The sequence below is a fragment of the Montipora capricornis genome, chromosome 6 (genome assembly GCF_036669925.1).
Source record: "Montipora capricornis isolate CH-2021 chromosome 6, ASM3666992v2, whole genome shotgun sequence".
NCBI classification, from domain to species: Eukaryota; Metazoa; Cnidaria; class Anthozoa; order Scleractinia; family Acroporidae; genus Montipora; species Montipora capricornis.
The window spans coordinates 34,216,826-34,231,291 of NC_090888.1; the positions used below are offsets into that span (position 1 = coordinate 34,216,826).

The 14,466-nt window shown below is 38.1% G+C and overlaps 1 protein-coding gene and 1 long non-coding RNA gene across 2 annotated transcripts in view; one reads left to right on the plus strand and one right to left on the minus strand.

Annotated features, from left to right (window-relative positions):
* Positions 1 to 677: 677 nt before the first annotated feature.
* LOC138051980 (uncharacterized) lies at positions 678 to 2,778 on the minus strand. The gene is made up of 3 exons (XR_011132970.1): positions 2,726 to 2,778; positions 2,571 to 2,627; positions 678 to 771 (listed from the first exon to the last, which is right to left on the minus strand). It is a non-coding gene; the product is annotated as an uncharacterized lncRNA (long non-coding RNA).
* Positions 1,654 to 14,466, plus strand: part of LOC138051976 (28S rRNA (cytosine(4447)-C(5))-methyltransferase-like) — a 33,932-nt gene continuing 21,119 nt past the window's right edge. The window contains exons 1-6 of the mRNA XM_068898320.1: positions 1,654 to 1,822; positions 9,781 to 9,829; positions 10,042 to 10,093; positions 10,238 to 10,278; positions 11,537 to 11,604; positions 12,753 to 12,783. Coding sequence (XP_068754421.1) covers positions 1,729 to 1,822; positions 9,781 to 9,829; positions 10,042 to 10,093; positions 10,238 to 10,278; positions 11,537 to 11,604; positions 12,753 to 12,783 — 335 coding nt within the window. The 5' untranslated portion in view covers positions 1,654 to 1,728. The remainder of the gene's footprint in view (positions 1,823 to 9,780; positions 9,830 to 10,041; positions 10,094 to 10,237; positions 10,279 to 11,536; positions 11,605 to 12,752; positions 12,784 to 14,466) is intronic.

Consider the following 14,466-nt stretch of genomic DNA (forward strand, 5'->3'; position numbering starts at 1 on the left):
GTACGCTTAGGGATGCTTAAGTACGGCTAGGGATGAGTAAGGATGCTTAAGTATGGTTAGGGATGCCTAGGTACGGCTAGGGATGATTAAGGATGCTCAAGTACGGCTAGGGATGAGGAGGTATGCTTAAGTACGCTTAGGGATGCTTAAGTACGGCTAGGGATGATTAAGGATGCTTAAGTACGGTTAGGGATGCTTAAGTACGGCTAGGGATGATAAAGGATGCTTAAGTACGGTTAGGGATGAAGAAGGATGCTTAAGTACGCTTACGGATGCGTAAGTACGGCTAGGGATGATAAAGGATGCTTAAGTACGGCTAGGGATGATAAAGGATGCTTAAGTACGGTTAGGGATGAAGAAGGATGCTGAAGTACGCTTACGGATGCTTAAGTACGGCTAGGGATGATAAAGGATGCTTAAGTACGGTTAGGGATGCCTAGGTACGGCTAGGGATGATTAAGGATGGTGAAGTACGACTAGGGATGAAGAGGGATGCTTAAGTACGCTTAAGGATGCTTAAGTACGGCTAAGGATGCTTAGGTACGGCTAGGGATGATTAAACATAGTTAAGTACGCCCCCTTGGACCACTATATGAGTGACTACACCGGACCACTATATGAGTGCCTACACCGGACCACTATATGAGTGCCTACACCAAGTAGTTACCTGTGACAGTGCGAATAGACAATCGCTTTGAGAGCTTCGCTGCGATTTTACTCTCTTGAATTCTCGGTGACCCCCATTTTTCTTTCCGTAGATCACTTCCTCTCCTGATTTTGTCCATTAAAAAAAAATAAAAAATCTGTACATGAGAAGTTACAAATATTTCGGTCAGTGTAAAACGCAGACTGCAGATTGTAGACTGCCGCAGACTGCAGACCGGGGGGACCCGGGGGTAAAATGTAGACTGAGATAATAATTTAACTGTTGAAAAAGCCCAAACCCATTAGAAATGCTAACAGTTAAACCTAAATGTTGTTTTGGGCTTTTTCAACAGTTACGTTATAACCTCAGTCTGCATTTTACCCCTGGTCTGCAATCTGCAGTCTCGTTTTTACACTGACCGCAAATATTTCGCCTTTTATGCTCTCGTGCGACCGAAGTTTTCTTTCTAGACTAATATGCATCGTTTTTCAAGGTCTATTTCGCCTCAGAAAAGGACATCAGCTGCAAAGGTTTGTTTAGTTATATTAGTTATGTTGAATTGAGTACGTTTACCTGATCTAAATTTCACTAAGGTAGCTTTTTTATTGCTGACAGTTGTAAGCTAAGATCGTCTTAACATAACGCAAGCTTCTAAAATTGCACCTCATGATCTCGAAAACGAGCACGGTGACCCCCCATTTTTTTGCCCTTTTGGCAAAAGTAGATCATTACCTTTCTGCGTGGCAAGTTTTAAAAAAATCTGTACGTGGGAACGTTTTGGGCTACCCTGGGTGGCAGAGGTTCTACTTTTCTTTCGCGAGGAGCGAGCGGTTACGTACTTTTCGCCTCTCCGCTTTAACCGCTCGCTCCTCGCGAAAGAAAAATAGAACCTCTGGCACCCAGGGTAGTTTTGGGCGCGAACGTCCCGTAAGTATGCATTAGGACCATTATATGGCAGAAACTCCCGAGCCACTATATGACTGCCTACACCAAGTAGTTATCCGCGCACGTGTGCTGTTCGTTTTTCCGATTTCACTCGACCTAGAGTGAAAAAAAGTAGACATATTTTTCAAAAAGAAGGTATGGGAAAAAATAGATCGTCAGCTGAGGGAACACCAAAAGGTCCAGGGAGGAGAGCAAGAAAGCAGGCAGAACCGGAGTTACCAAAAAGCCTGAGTATGTGACACTTATTATAATTGTAAACAGCAGTTTTTGTGAGTACGTAGGCCTAGCTATTTAATTAACTTGTTTATATCAACCCTTCAGTAAACAGTGGGACTAAAGTACAGAATGCAGGGCCACAAAATATTCTTCGTTCTTCAAAAACTTGGAATTATTTATATGTTTTGGCCATGTGCGGTCCTGAATTCTGTATGTTATTGCTCTCGGTGTGGATCGATAAGAAACTACTGTAATTTAATTTCTTTCATGTATAAATTTAGCTTATATATTTTTATCAAGCGGGCAACTGTTGTCTTCATTATGGTCTGAAATATGAGAGATCTAAGGTTTTTTGTGTCATTCCTGCCAATTGTTAAGAGTATTAACCCAAATTCAGGACCACACAGGGCCAGCACATGCAAATTTGTTACATGTACACGTAGAAGCTTGGTAGAACGAGAAATAACCATAGAAACTTTTGGTATTCAATGATATATGTATGGAAATAATTGACCCTGTATTCTGTAGCTTTTCGAGCTTTTTACCCGTTCCTGTTGTCCACAGTACAGGCCGCAGGAATAGCAGCACTTACATGTGCGTAAAATGCGTGTAATGTGACATCTTAACACGCAAAATACAAGTGAAATACAAGCGCGAAACACAAGTGTAAATATTTACACAAGCTTTACAAGCTCGTCAATTACAGTGAGAAAATGCGAGTGAAATCGAAAAAACTTGATGAAGGTGCGATAATGTGTAATACCTTGAGGTCAGCAGGGTTCGACATCTCCGCTAGCCCGCTTGTTTAATAGCCCGCTGCCTAGTAGGAAAATGGAAATAAACTAGATATGATTAGTTTTAGTTTGAAGTTCACAGTTGATTAAAAAAACAAGAAAGTTTAAAATGTAACAATAATACCAATAATTTTACAAAGAAAACATAAATCTATCATCTTCTGGCGTCTTTTTTATCTTGCGTGTTGTTCGTAAACATCGCTAGTTCCCAGACTCTGAGCTTAATGGTTAATGTCTTCCCCAGTCTTCTCCCTATCAATGTTGTGATGCCTTGCACATCGCCTCGCACCATCGCTTCGCACTTGAAGCGATTGTGAAGATGGAGCGATTTTTGACAAATTACGAGGCGCCACCATGTAAAAAGGGGAAAGCGGCCGAAACTGAAAGTACGAGTAGACAGGAAAGCAGTAAGATTCATGAGAGCACTCAGAGAAAGATAACTTTTAATCCACCGTGGAAAGCGAGTTTCCCATGGCTTGTGCACTGGCATTCTACGGTTAGTCTTCGCCACGTGCACAAGTGAATGTGAAACAAACATTTTGTTAGCTTTTTCCTTAATAACACATTGTTATCACAATGGAAGAAAAAATGCCAATAAGTTTAGAGTAAGGTTTGCGTGTTTGGTGTTGAAGTAGACCTCGAGGGAAATTGATCCGGGCTACCAAGTTTTGCTTCAGGCTAGTAAATTCTAGAAATCACTAGTCCGGTGGCTAGTAATGCAGGTAGCCAGGTGTCGAACCCTGGTCAGACAGACGTAGGCTCATCACAAAAACATTTCTTGCCTTTTTGTGTACTTCTGAAAGTGGAATTGATCCAAACTTTCCGCAAAAACAGTTTTTTTCCTTTTTGGCTTTATTCAGAGAGAAATTTCGCATCTAGCGAAAAAAAATTTAGCTTAGCAACGTTTAGCGCAATGATTTACCATATAATTAGGTAAAACTAAGGTACATGTATACATTGTATGAGCTGATAACCGAGATTGAGTGAACCAATCAGAGCACGCAAAATGCATTATCCGAGGTTGAGAATTTAATAATAATTATTATCACTGGCTGAGAAAGTGGTGGATGTGGAATGATATCATTACTGTATTGCTGTTTGGTTAATATCCACCATTTTTCAGCTGAGTATCTGTTTGGGTGTATAATCGTTAATATGCCGCAATAGTGACTTTAGAGTTGCCAGGAATAGCAGCCATAACAAAAGCCAAGTGTGAATTGCATTTGAACTTCAAAACATAAAAGAATAACACAGCAACTGATTGACCACTACACTTGATGAGGGACCCAAGTACAAGAAATTGCATATAATACATGTACATTTAAAAGTAACAGTTAAGTGTGATGTTTGAAAGTTCTCAAAATAAGATGAGCAAAAATTTCTTCGTTTGCTAAATAAGCACACTCCAGTTAAGAAGGTTAAGACAAAGCATCGTCAATGTCCTTTTTGTGGATGAATAATTGAAACAACATACGAGTGAAAGAGATCAGGTATGGAAGAATGCCAAAGAGACATACTCGTCCCAGGAGTGGCAAACTTACCGTGCAAAACGCAATGAGGTTAAGGTTCATTGGCTTAGAGAGAACATGTTCAATCACAACTTGCTTTTACAACTTTTTACAACTTTCTATTACACCTAAAATGTTGAAGCTTGCTTCTACAGGGATTGCAGATTCATTAACAATGCTATTCAATACAAGCATCGATTCAGGTATATGGCCAGATGCTTGGAAAAAAGGTGAATGGTGTCCTGTATTTAAAAATGACGATCCACTAAATGAAATGAACTACCGACCTGTGACACTCTTAAGCACAGTGGATAAAGTGTATGAACAATTATTGAGTGGGCAAGTTTATTAGCACTTTGACAATATCCTCGACTCTAGTATTTCAGCATATAGAAAAATGCACAGCTGCGAAACAACCATTATCAGACTGACAGAAGAATGGAAATCAGCTATGGACAATAAACAAGTTGTTGGCATACTCTCCACCGATATGAGTAAAGCTTTCGACTCATTGCAACCGTCCTTATTGATCAATAAGCTCAAAGCATATGGGTTCTCAGAGCAAGCACTTTGTCTCATGTGTTCATATTTCACAAATAGACAAAACCGGGTAAAACTAAATTCAGTGGTAAGTGAGTGGAAGGATATGAGAAGAGGATGTCCTCAGGGCTCATCCTTTGGTCCTCTGCTATGGAATATATTTCAAAATGACTTGACATATCAAATAACGGATGCAAACATCTCAATGTACGCCGACGACCACCAGATTTATGTTATTGCTGAATCAATATCCAAAGTAGAGCAGACTCTTAGAAACGAGGGTGTAGTTATATCAAGATGGTATAATGAGAATTATCTTAAAGGCAATCATAAAAAGTATGGTGCAAGGATTTTGTGTAACAGGGATACGGAAGCTGCAGCAATTAATATCACAATTGATGGTGAGAATGTCGAATCTAAACTTTCCCTTAAGCTTCTTGGAGTGACACTTGACAGTAGACTGAACTATAGTTCACACATAAGTGATATTTGTAAGAAAGCAGGAAGCAAAGTCGGTGTTCTTAATCGACTCAAAAAACTGGTTCCTACGCATGCCTTGCTTCAGTTGTACAAGGCTGAGGTGCTACCGAATTTAACCTACTGCCACATGGTCTGGCATTTTTGCAGAGCATCAGACACTAAGAAGCTAGAGAGGGTACAGGAATGAGCTTTGCGAGCTGTATTCAGTAATAAAACAGCAACGTACGAGCAGCTCCTCGAATGGGCAAAACTACCGAGTTTAGAAAATCGAAGACTACAAGACATTTTAATTTTAATGTATAAAGTGAAACATAATTTGGTACCCAAGACTATAATTGACATTTTCCCTATCTCAAATAGTAAATACAATTTACGTAACAAGGATTTTTCTATCCCTAGGGTAAACACTACAAAATACGGCAAACATAGTATCCGATATTTAGGACCATATTTATGGAGTAAAATAAATATTAACTTACGTTAAAAAACGAGCCTTGAAGCATTTAAACACGCAATCCGAGGTATGGACATAAAAGGATTATTGGACGGGAGCTGTAATTGTCAAGTGTGCCAGTCCTGACGATAACTTCTGATTTTAGTCCCTTTTTAAATTATTTATATGTTTAACTAAATTAGTAATGTTAGTAGCATTGTAAATAATTAACTCTTTTTACAGTTAATCGTTAACTGTATTTAAATTTGTAAATCTTTACATGTATCTATCAATTTTATCTTTTTAATCTTAATTTTATTGATCAATTTTAATTAAGTGTCCCCAATTAGCTCTTAGCTAAGAGCTAAATAGTTATAGACACTTGAATAAAGTTTATGTATGTATGTATGTATGTATGTTGCTGTATCCCTCGAAAGGAGTCAACAAAGGCAGTGTACTCAAGAGATGTAAAGATCATTGCAGATGAATGTAATGAATTTGTTTCCACTGTGGGAGGTAGAAAATGAAAATGAAATCTAAAGGATTGTTATGTCCTTTCAATCCAACAAGGCTCCTGGGTACGATAAAGTTCCGATGGCTGTCATTAAGGACGCTTTACCATACATCTGACCAGCATTAACTGTCATTGTGAACCATTCGTTGTTATCTTCGGTATTTCCCGCTTCCTGGAAAATATCAGAGGTCATTCCACTTTCAAAGGATGGTCACCCTGAGTTAGCAAACTCAGTTTCTTTGCTTCCAGCTAGCTATCAAGGGCGGATTTAGTGGTGGGCCCAGTGGACCCCGCCCTCTCCTTTTTGTCCAGGAATTGTTTTTCATTTGTGAACGTGTGTCAGATGGTACATGTACATGTACTTCAAGCTTTGTTACTTAAATATATTTTCTTTTAATAAGAAAATTTATCAAACGTTGTTTGAATCAACGACCCTTGTACCAACAAACCAAAAGATATATTCAGTAAAAAGGCAAGGGAGACTCGGTACAAATGACTGTTCTACAGTTTGTCTTACATACGGGTGTACCAGTGAAGGTATAGGCTTTGTAAAGGAATAGAGAACGAATCCCATTGGCACTCGTAAACCAGGTGAGTACCTGAGTTAACTGTAGGATACATTTTTATTGCCTTCTTGATTTTCAGAAACTTTCTACACAATTTTCGATCTAATTGGCCACATTTTATCTCTGCTGATTGCCATACTGTGCTACAGAATCCAGGTTAATGAATGAAATGATATATGAAATAAATCATACTGAACTGAACTGCGGATATGAAATCAAGTGAAGCTACATGTATGGTCCTTGCAGTTATGAAGGCAATTTTTGCAATTGCGTAGAGAAGCCTGTAAAAATCAGAAGTTCAACCAGGTTTGAACCCGTGACCTTGTGATACGTGATATGGTGCGATGCTCTAACTACTCAGCTATGAAGCCACTGATGTTGGGAGTTGGTCATCTGTGGGTTCTAATTTTCCCGTGAATTTTTCAGGCCTCTCAACGCAATTGCAAAAATTGTGTTCATAACTGCAAGGATCATAGCTTCACTTGATTACGTGGCCGCAGTTCAGTATATGATTTATTTCATATATCATATTGTTCATTGATTCATTCCTCACCTGAACATATGAACCCACAAGTGACCAGCTCTCAACGTCAGTGGCTTCATAGTTCAGCTGCTTAGCTAGAGCGTTGCACCGGTTTTGCGATAAAAAATTGCAATAAAACATTTTGTAAAAGCATGTTAAAAAGTTTGTTGGCGATGTTTTTTCGATGTTAGGCTAATGTCATTATCAGGTCAAAGAGTGAAAGATAAAAAATGTTTAAATACTAAAAAGACAATAGGTGATGGAATGTTCTTTTAAGCAAAGAGTTTTGCAAGCGACTGAATGGAATCAGTCTGCGTGTTGAGACTAGGATTGTGCTCCTTGATGAAAAGCATCTCATAGACAAGACAGTCAAATTTTGTATCCCCATGGGCTGTTGAAAATTGTTTAGCGATCGCAGAATTTTTATGTTCAACAATAAGTTGATGAAGTTGTCGAGCTGTAAAGCTGACATAATCTGAATCACACAGATCACATGTAAAAGAGTAAACAGTGCATTGTTGATTAATGATTGGAGGCTTGATTTCTCTGGACTAGAGGTCTTGTTTCAATTTTGCTGATAAATACGGGTGGTAGTATAGTGCCAATCTTGTGACTGAGATAAAAAAAGATGGGGGCAGTAAACACTGACAGAGTCAAGAAACAAAGCCCAACGAGTGGAAATGATCAATGAGTGTCCATAAATTGGCAGTGTTCATAGTTTCAGCAAGTCGATCCATTGCAAAGCTAAGGGAGGCTTTTTCTCAGGTGCAGCTGGACTTGCATGTGTCGGATCTCAGCAATAGCTGATGGCTGAATGGTCAGGGTCAGGGTTAATTAGTGCTGCCGTGCCCAGGAATGGGGCTGGGTGATCCGGGTGCAATTGGGCCTGCTGTTGCTGGTGCTGGGGTATGTGCTGGTAGAGGGGTTGCAGGTAGCAGCCCAGAGGATGGAAGTGGAGTTGGTGGGAAGGCAGGTTCAGGTAGTAAAGAAGCCATAGGTGTTGAAATGGCAGCCTGGCAATGTGCCAAAGATCGTCATTGATGTTGCATCAGGGTGGTGGGGCGTGCACAGGGATGTACATTTTTGCAGGAAATTGTAGGAAATGAGTGCCAGACCCGTTGACCTGCATCATATACTGGTCGTACGGGTGTACCTCTATGACAATTATGGTAGTCTTAACCATTTGATGTGTTGTGGGCCAGTCTGATTCTGGATGCAAACACCACCTTCTAGGGGTAGGAGCCTTTTGGTGTGCTCTGTCCATCTCTCTGGGGCTTAATTTCATATAGTAGGCCTGTTTCTTCAGGCTTCCTCCCTGTTGGCAAGGGTGTCACTCCAGGTGGGATGTGGCTTCTAGCGCCCCGGCAGGATGGGAATAAAGTCCTTGATTAGTCTCCCAAATACGCACTGTTCGAGGACAGCTTTGTGTTGGAGTATGGACTATGGAGCCTGTGTCGCGGCTGCCACTGGCGTGTGCTTTAAAAAAAACAGAACTTTTCCTCCCAAAAAAATCAAATAAATATAATCTGCAAATTTGGTAGGAAAATCTTGTCTTTTAACGGAAGGCATATTTTACAGTTTGAATCAGCAAATTATGCACACTAGAACCAAAGATGTGTTTTTTTTTTCAATGTTTGCAGTGACATTTCTCTATGGCCTCTCGCCAGTGCAGGCTTGAGAAAGACAAAACTATTCCTTCCAGAAAAATCAAATAAACATTAATCTGTGCATCTTACAAACTTTGGATGAAAATCTTGTCTTTTAATGGAGAGCATGTTACTGTTTAAATCAGCGAATTATGCACAGTAGAACCGAAGACATGTTTTTTTTTCTTCCTGGTGCAGTCTTTCAGGGCTTGAACAATCGATGATCGGAAAACCAATCAATCAATCAATGGTAATTGATTATGGTTAATTAATTGGCATCAACTGGCATGGTCCAATTGAAGACTAATCGATAATCACCCCAAAAGTAGTGGGGAACTTCATCGAGTGTCATTAACTGACATTTCTATTGGTAAGTGATGAAAATCGATAATTGCAATAACTAGTGTGATCGATTGTCCATTATCAATATCAATTGATTAATTGATTTTGGTTGCCATCAATAATTGTCATCTACATGTATCATTGATTCCATCGATTGTTCAGGCCCTCGGGCTTTAGAAAAACAAAGCTTTTCCTTCCAGAAAAAAAAAAAACTATTATTGGCGCATCTTTAAAACTTTGAATGAGTCTTTTAACTGAGAACTTTTTGCCGTCTAAACTACATGAGGTGCGTTGTTAATGTTAGTTATATTATTTCGCAAAGCGAACAAGGACGATTGGTTTGACAAACGTTTTTATTGAGGTCACAAATCTGGCTAACCTTCTATCTTTTTGCTAAGATTTTGATAAAAATGTAGTTGATTTGGAAGTTCTAGAGATGCGAAAATTTAATCACAAATTGTCTGTACAAAGTACTCTGTACAATTTGAAAGTCTTGAGTTTCCATTTTAAGGGCTTATTGCACTTTAGTGCATTTATTTTGATAACTTATTAAAATTCATTCATATAAACTAATAATACACAGTTACGTGAGAGTTTGTATTTTTGACCTGTTCTTCATTTTTTCAGGAAACAGTGTTGCAGAGAAAAGTGACAATGTTCGGAAACCTAAGAAAAGGTGAAGATTTCGTAAAATCCGTGATTTTATCAGCAAACATGTATTTGTTTATGTATTTCACATGTCCAAGTAAAACTGGTTACCGGGTATCTTTTCTGTATTTTCATTTCAGTTATTATTAATTTTTGATATGCATGCATGTAAAAATTTATATGCTTCACTTCTTTAGAGAATGTTGTTTAGAATAATTAACATTGTCTCTCTGTGATTAGAAAGCTCAAAGAGTTACAAGAGTCAAGTAGAGTTGTATCATTTGTTGAAAAGGTACACCTGTATCAGTTATAAATTGTGATGGGTTTGAGTGTTCTTTTTAAACTTTATTTGAAATACGATGTTACATTGTAATTATTGTTCTGATTACAAGCAATGAATTTTTTTTTAAATGAAGGTTCTGCAATTTCGTTTCAGCCTAAGATTAAAAAGAAAAAGAAAGCAAAGAGAGAGAAAGAGTAAGTGGAACAATTATTTTTCTAAAAGTGACCTACACTGTACAACTACACTGCATTGCACCTGCGCCTGTATGCCTTACCGGGGAAGTTGTTTGTTTGTTTATTTTAAATACATTTTTGCTCACATGTTTATTTGGAAATCTTTTAATAATAGCTCATACATGTAGCTCTGCTGCTTGTTCACTGGGATCCTAAAGAATCAACCTCAACAGCTGGATTAAATTGGCAGGCTATAGACGCTATTGCCCCGAGCCGCTTTAATAGATGCTTTAATAGCCACTTTAATGTTTAATTTAATTTTTAACTGTTTATTTGTGTACACTGTACTTGAATGGCAAATCTGATTTGAAAAATTCAAGCTTACAATGAGTAAATTTAACTACATGTATAAGAATTGCAATAAAATTATTAAAATGAGTAAAAACTACATACATGTACAATAAAATATCTACCTATAATCAATTACATGTATGTGCTATGATCATTAATTGTGACTTATTGTCACAAACTAAGGGAATGCATCCCAGGATTTCACTGCATAGGGGACAAAACTATCCTGAAATCGTCTGATGCGGCACAGGAGGAATATTCTAGAGTTTGTTAATGATTATGGACGCTCAACTGGGGAAGGCAGGACGTCGTGAAACTTACGTTTAACAGTAATAATTACTCCTAGAACAATGATTGTTGTTAGCGGAGCTCGCAGAGCCGGGCATTGGTAAGAAAATATTGTACGAGTAACCCATCTGTGCGTCCAGCCCTGCATTTATGCCAGTGTGAAACTCTTTGTTGCCACCCGTGTGTTTTGGTGGGAACTTCTTTGATATTGACAATCCATTTTATGGTTAATTGAAACGTGTCAAAACAAGGTATCCGCTGGCTCAAGTTTAAAGCTCATTGTGGTCAGCTGTTTTATTTTTTAAAGTTCACCACTGACCAGGTACTGGTTTTTGACTGGATTGCAGGCTCAAGACAGGTTAACTTATTGTAAGAATAAATTACCAGTTACCAGTAAAAGTGGGGGATTAAACACACCGACAGGCAGGTCAGACAAAATTGGGTAAGGAGTTGGACGGGCAAAAAATCTTGTCTAATCTCTATGGTTAGCAGAGGAGACTATGACATGCTCTAAAAGTCACCTTTGTTGTCTGAATGATACCGGTACTTTACATGACAAAACAAACACCAATTGACAAAACAAGAAAGTATCTAGTATTTGAAAGGAAGTGTTTAATTTATTCAATTCTTCATTCTTTAGAAATGTGAATGAGAGAATTGGTGTTGAGAAGATGAAAGCCACTCAAGACCTATTTGCTGAAGAGTCAGGTGCTGCCATTTTTGTATGTACACATACTCATTAATTACTGGGGTTATGATGATCTCAGTCTTGTGTTTTGGTCTCTTTTAAGGCTGATAGTTTTTATGAAGTCTGCTTTTGTTTATCCAGGGCTGTCACTAGTTGTGAGGAAAAAATACCTTTTATCCTTGTGTACCATTTTTTATGACTCTGCATCTTTTGGTTTGATTTTTTGACTGCATCATTATTTTTATCCAATTGAATTGTTTTATTTTTATTTCCACCATTACAATGTTCTTAACAAAGAACTACAGTCATGGACAAAAGTATTTGAAGGTAGCTTCATTTTACAGATAACCCCCTCCCCCTTATCGATGTTGGATTGTCCAGGGAAAACAAATGGTGACTTTTGTTACCTGAAGAACTCCAACATTGAATATGGGGGAGGGGGGCCACAAGAGCATTGTATTTCCCAAATACTTCAGGCAATAGTTAGAAAAATCGAATTAGGTGTGAAGTGACTTGATGCCCGCATCCTTCCCAACAACTTTTGACCACGATTGTAGGTTCAAGGCAAGAATGAATTTAAAGTTCATACAACATGACATTTGTTGTTAAAAAACAATTAAAAAAGTTTAAAGGTGTCTTAAATAAGCAAAAGTGCAATTTTTTTTGCTTTGCCTGGGGCAAGGGCTCAAATTATCCACAGTATAAGTTTATCATTGCATCACAATGTTGTGTTGAACCACAAAGTTCTCTTGACTGCAAAAGGAAATAACGGATGCAGTACTCAAAGACGATTCTGAGGATTCACTTCACTCAGACTTTCCAATCTAGAGGGGATTGAAATGATTAGTCCATTGTACACTTTGCTCTTTATTTTAATGGCAAATTAAAACAGGTAGGACCAAACTAGTACTTGTGATTGCATACAGTATATGAAGTGAGCTTCCCCAGTCCTCTGTTGATTACATTTCACAAAACGATGGGTGTTTCATTTTTTTGTCCCCTATGAATTTTGAAATAAATTTTGCAACGCTTGTTCTGGTAGGCTCTCAGGCTCCATATTACTGGTAATTATTAATTAAATGTGGTGGTTGGTCTCTGAAATCTGGGCTCACCCTAAGGTTTTATGGTTAGTTTGAACTTCATTCGTTCATCTTTTTTTGGTTTGCAGATGGGGAAGTTGAGTTCAATTTTAAGTCAAAGTATGTATTGATTTTTTAGAGTTCATTCATTTGCTTAGATGAGGTTTGAAAGCAAACATGATCTTGTTATTGGGGTAAGCACCCTGAAACTGTGGTTTTGATTTGAATCCAAGACCATGGATGAAAATGAAATTGTTACACTTAAAGTTACAGCCAAGTGCAAATTAAAAGACTCCTGTCTCTGCATGCATTCATTCAAACAGGAAAATGTGCCTTTAGAAATTAAAGCTCAGCTCATCCTATCTTAACTGTGAGGTAGCCTTGTGTTACAGCTCGCCGTGACACTATTGTCAGGACCAAACCATGCAGATTGGTTTTGTTAGCAACAATTGGGTTGCTGATTGGAGGTCAATTTGGGATCCTCTACTGGACATCAATAATTTTTGGTCGCTGATTTTCAAGTCAGCAGTAATTGGGACATTGGTGGGCACTGATTTAGCAATCAAGGAAACCAAGTAGAAACTGGAAATTCCTATATTGATGCGAGTTTCTGTTTTGGAAACGTCACTGGTTGGCCTGTCAGAATCATACATAATCATAACAGTACTTGTATTTTGTTTTGTTTAGAACTTCAGAAATGAAACGTACATGTATCTATTTTGACTTAAGATTGTGGACTATTTAACAGTTAATATATAAATTGAGCGAATGTGAGACAATGATTAACATAAATTATATCAAATACAAGGTGTTACAAATGAACCCACTGGGTACTCGGAAAAATCTGAGCCCCAGATGGGATTCGAACCCACGACCCTCCATCTAGTACGGATGCTCTAACCACTGACAGAGCTACTGGAGACTCTATGGTGAGCAAGGGTGAAATGCGGGTATTTCACTTGAGCTGCATCACGCAGCCACAGAGTCAAATAACAACTGACAGCATAGCTCATTAACTGCATCGCACAGTCACATTGAGAGCATCATTGAAATACAGTTGCCTGTATTTCTGTGAACGATGCAGCCAACCAACCACCAAAGTGAGTGAATGTGAGACAATGATTAACATACATGTTTATCAAATTAATACGAGGTGTTACAAATGAACCCACTAGATGAAGGTTCGGACTTTTCCGAGTTCCCAGTGGGTTCATTTTTAACACCTTGTATTTGAAATATATAAATTATTGTCAGTTAAAGTAGAGGTTGTAATTGAATATCTAAAGAAACTTGTGGACACACAAATCTAAAACCTTGAAATAAAGAAACAATCATGCTGAACACGCAACAAACAACATGGATCCAAAATAGTTGACTACCTCAATAATTTTGAGATAAACTGACTGAAATGTAAAATTGTTGAAAAACCCATGTTATCTCTATCTTTGTTAATTGGTATTGTCGACAGACGAGGCAAAACAAATAATAATATTGAGTTACTGGGTAATTTAATAAGACCAGGAACCAATCATTGTAATGCCAGTAGTGAGGACAAAAAACAGGTAACACAAAGAAAGCAGAATTGAAAATGCTGCTTCGCATTAGTTTTCAATGTTTAAAGAAGTATTTTGTAGACCTTTACATAACTTTGAATTGGAATAATAATTACCCACAACGTTGTCCAGTATGCAACTCAAAAAAGGTGCCACTCGTTAACATCAGTGGTAAGATCTTGATATCAAGTAGATACTTCATGTACAACAAGAGAAAGAGACTGCACTAAGTATATGAAAAGAAATCATG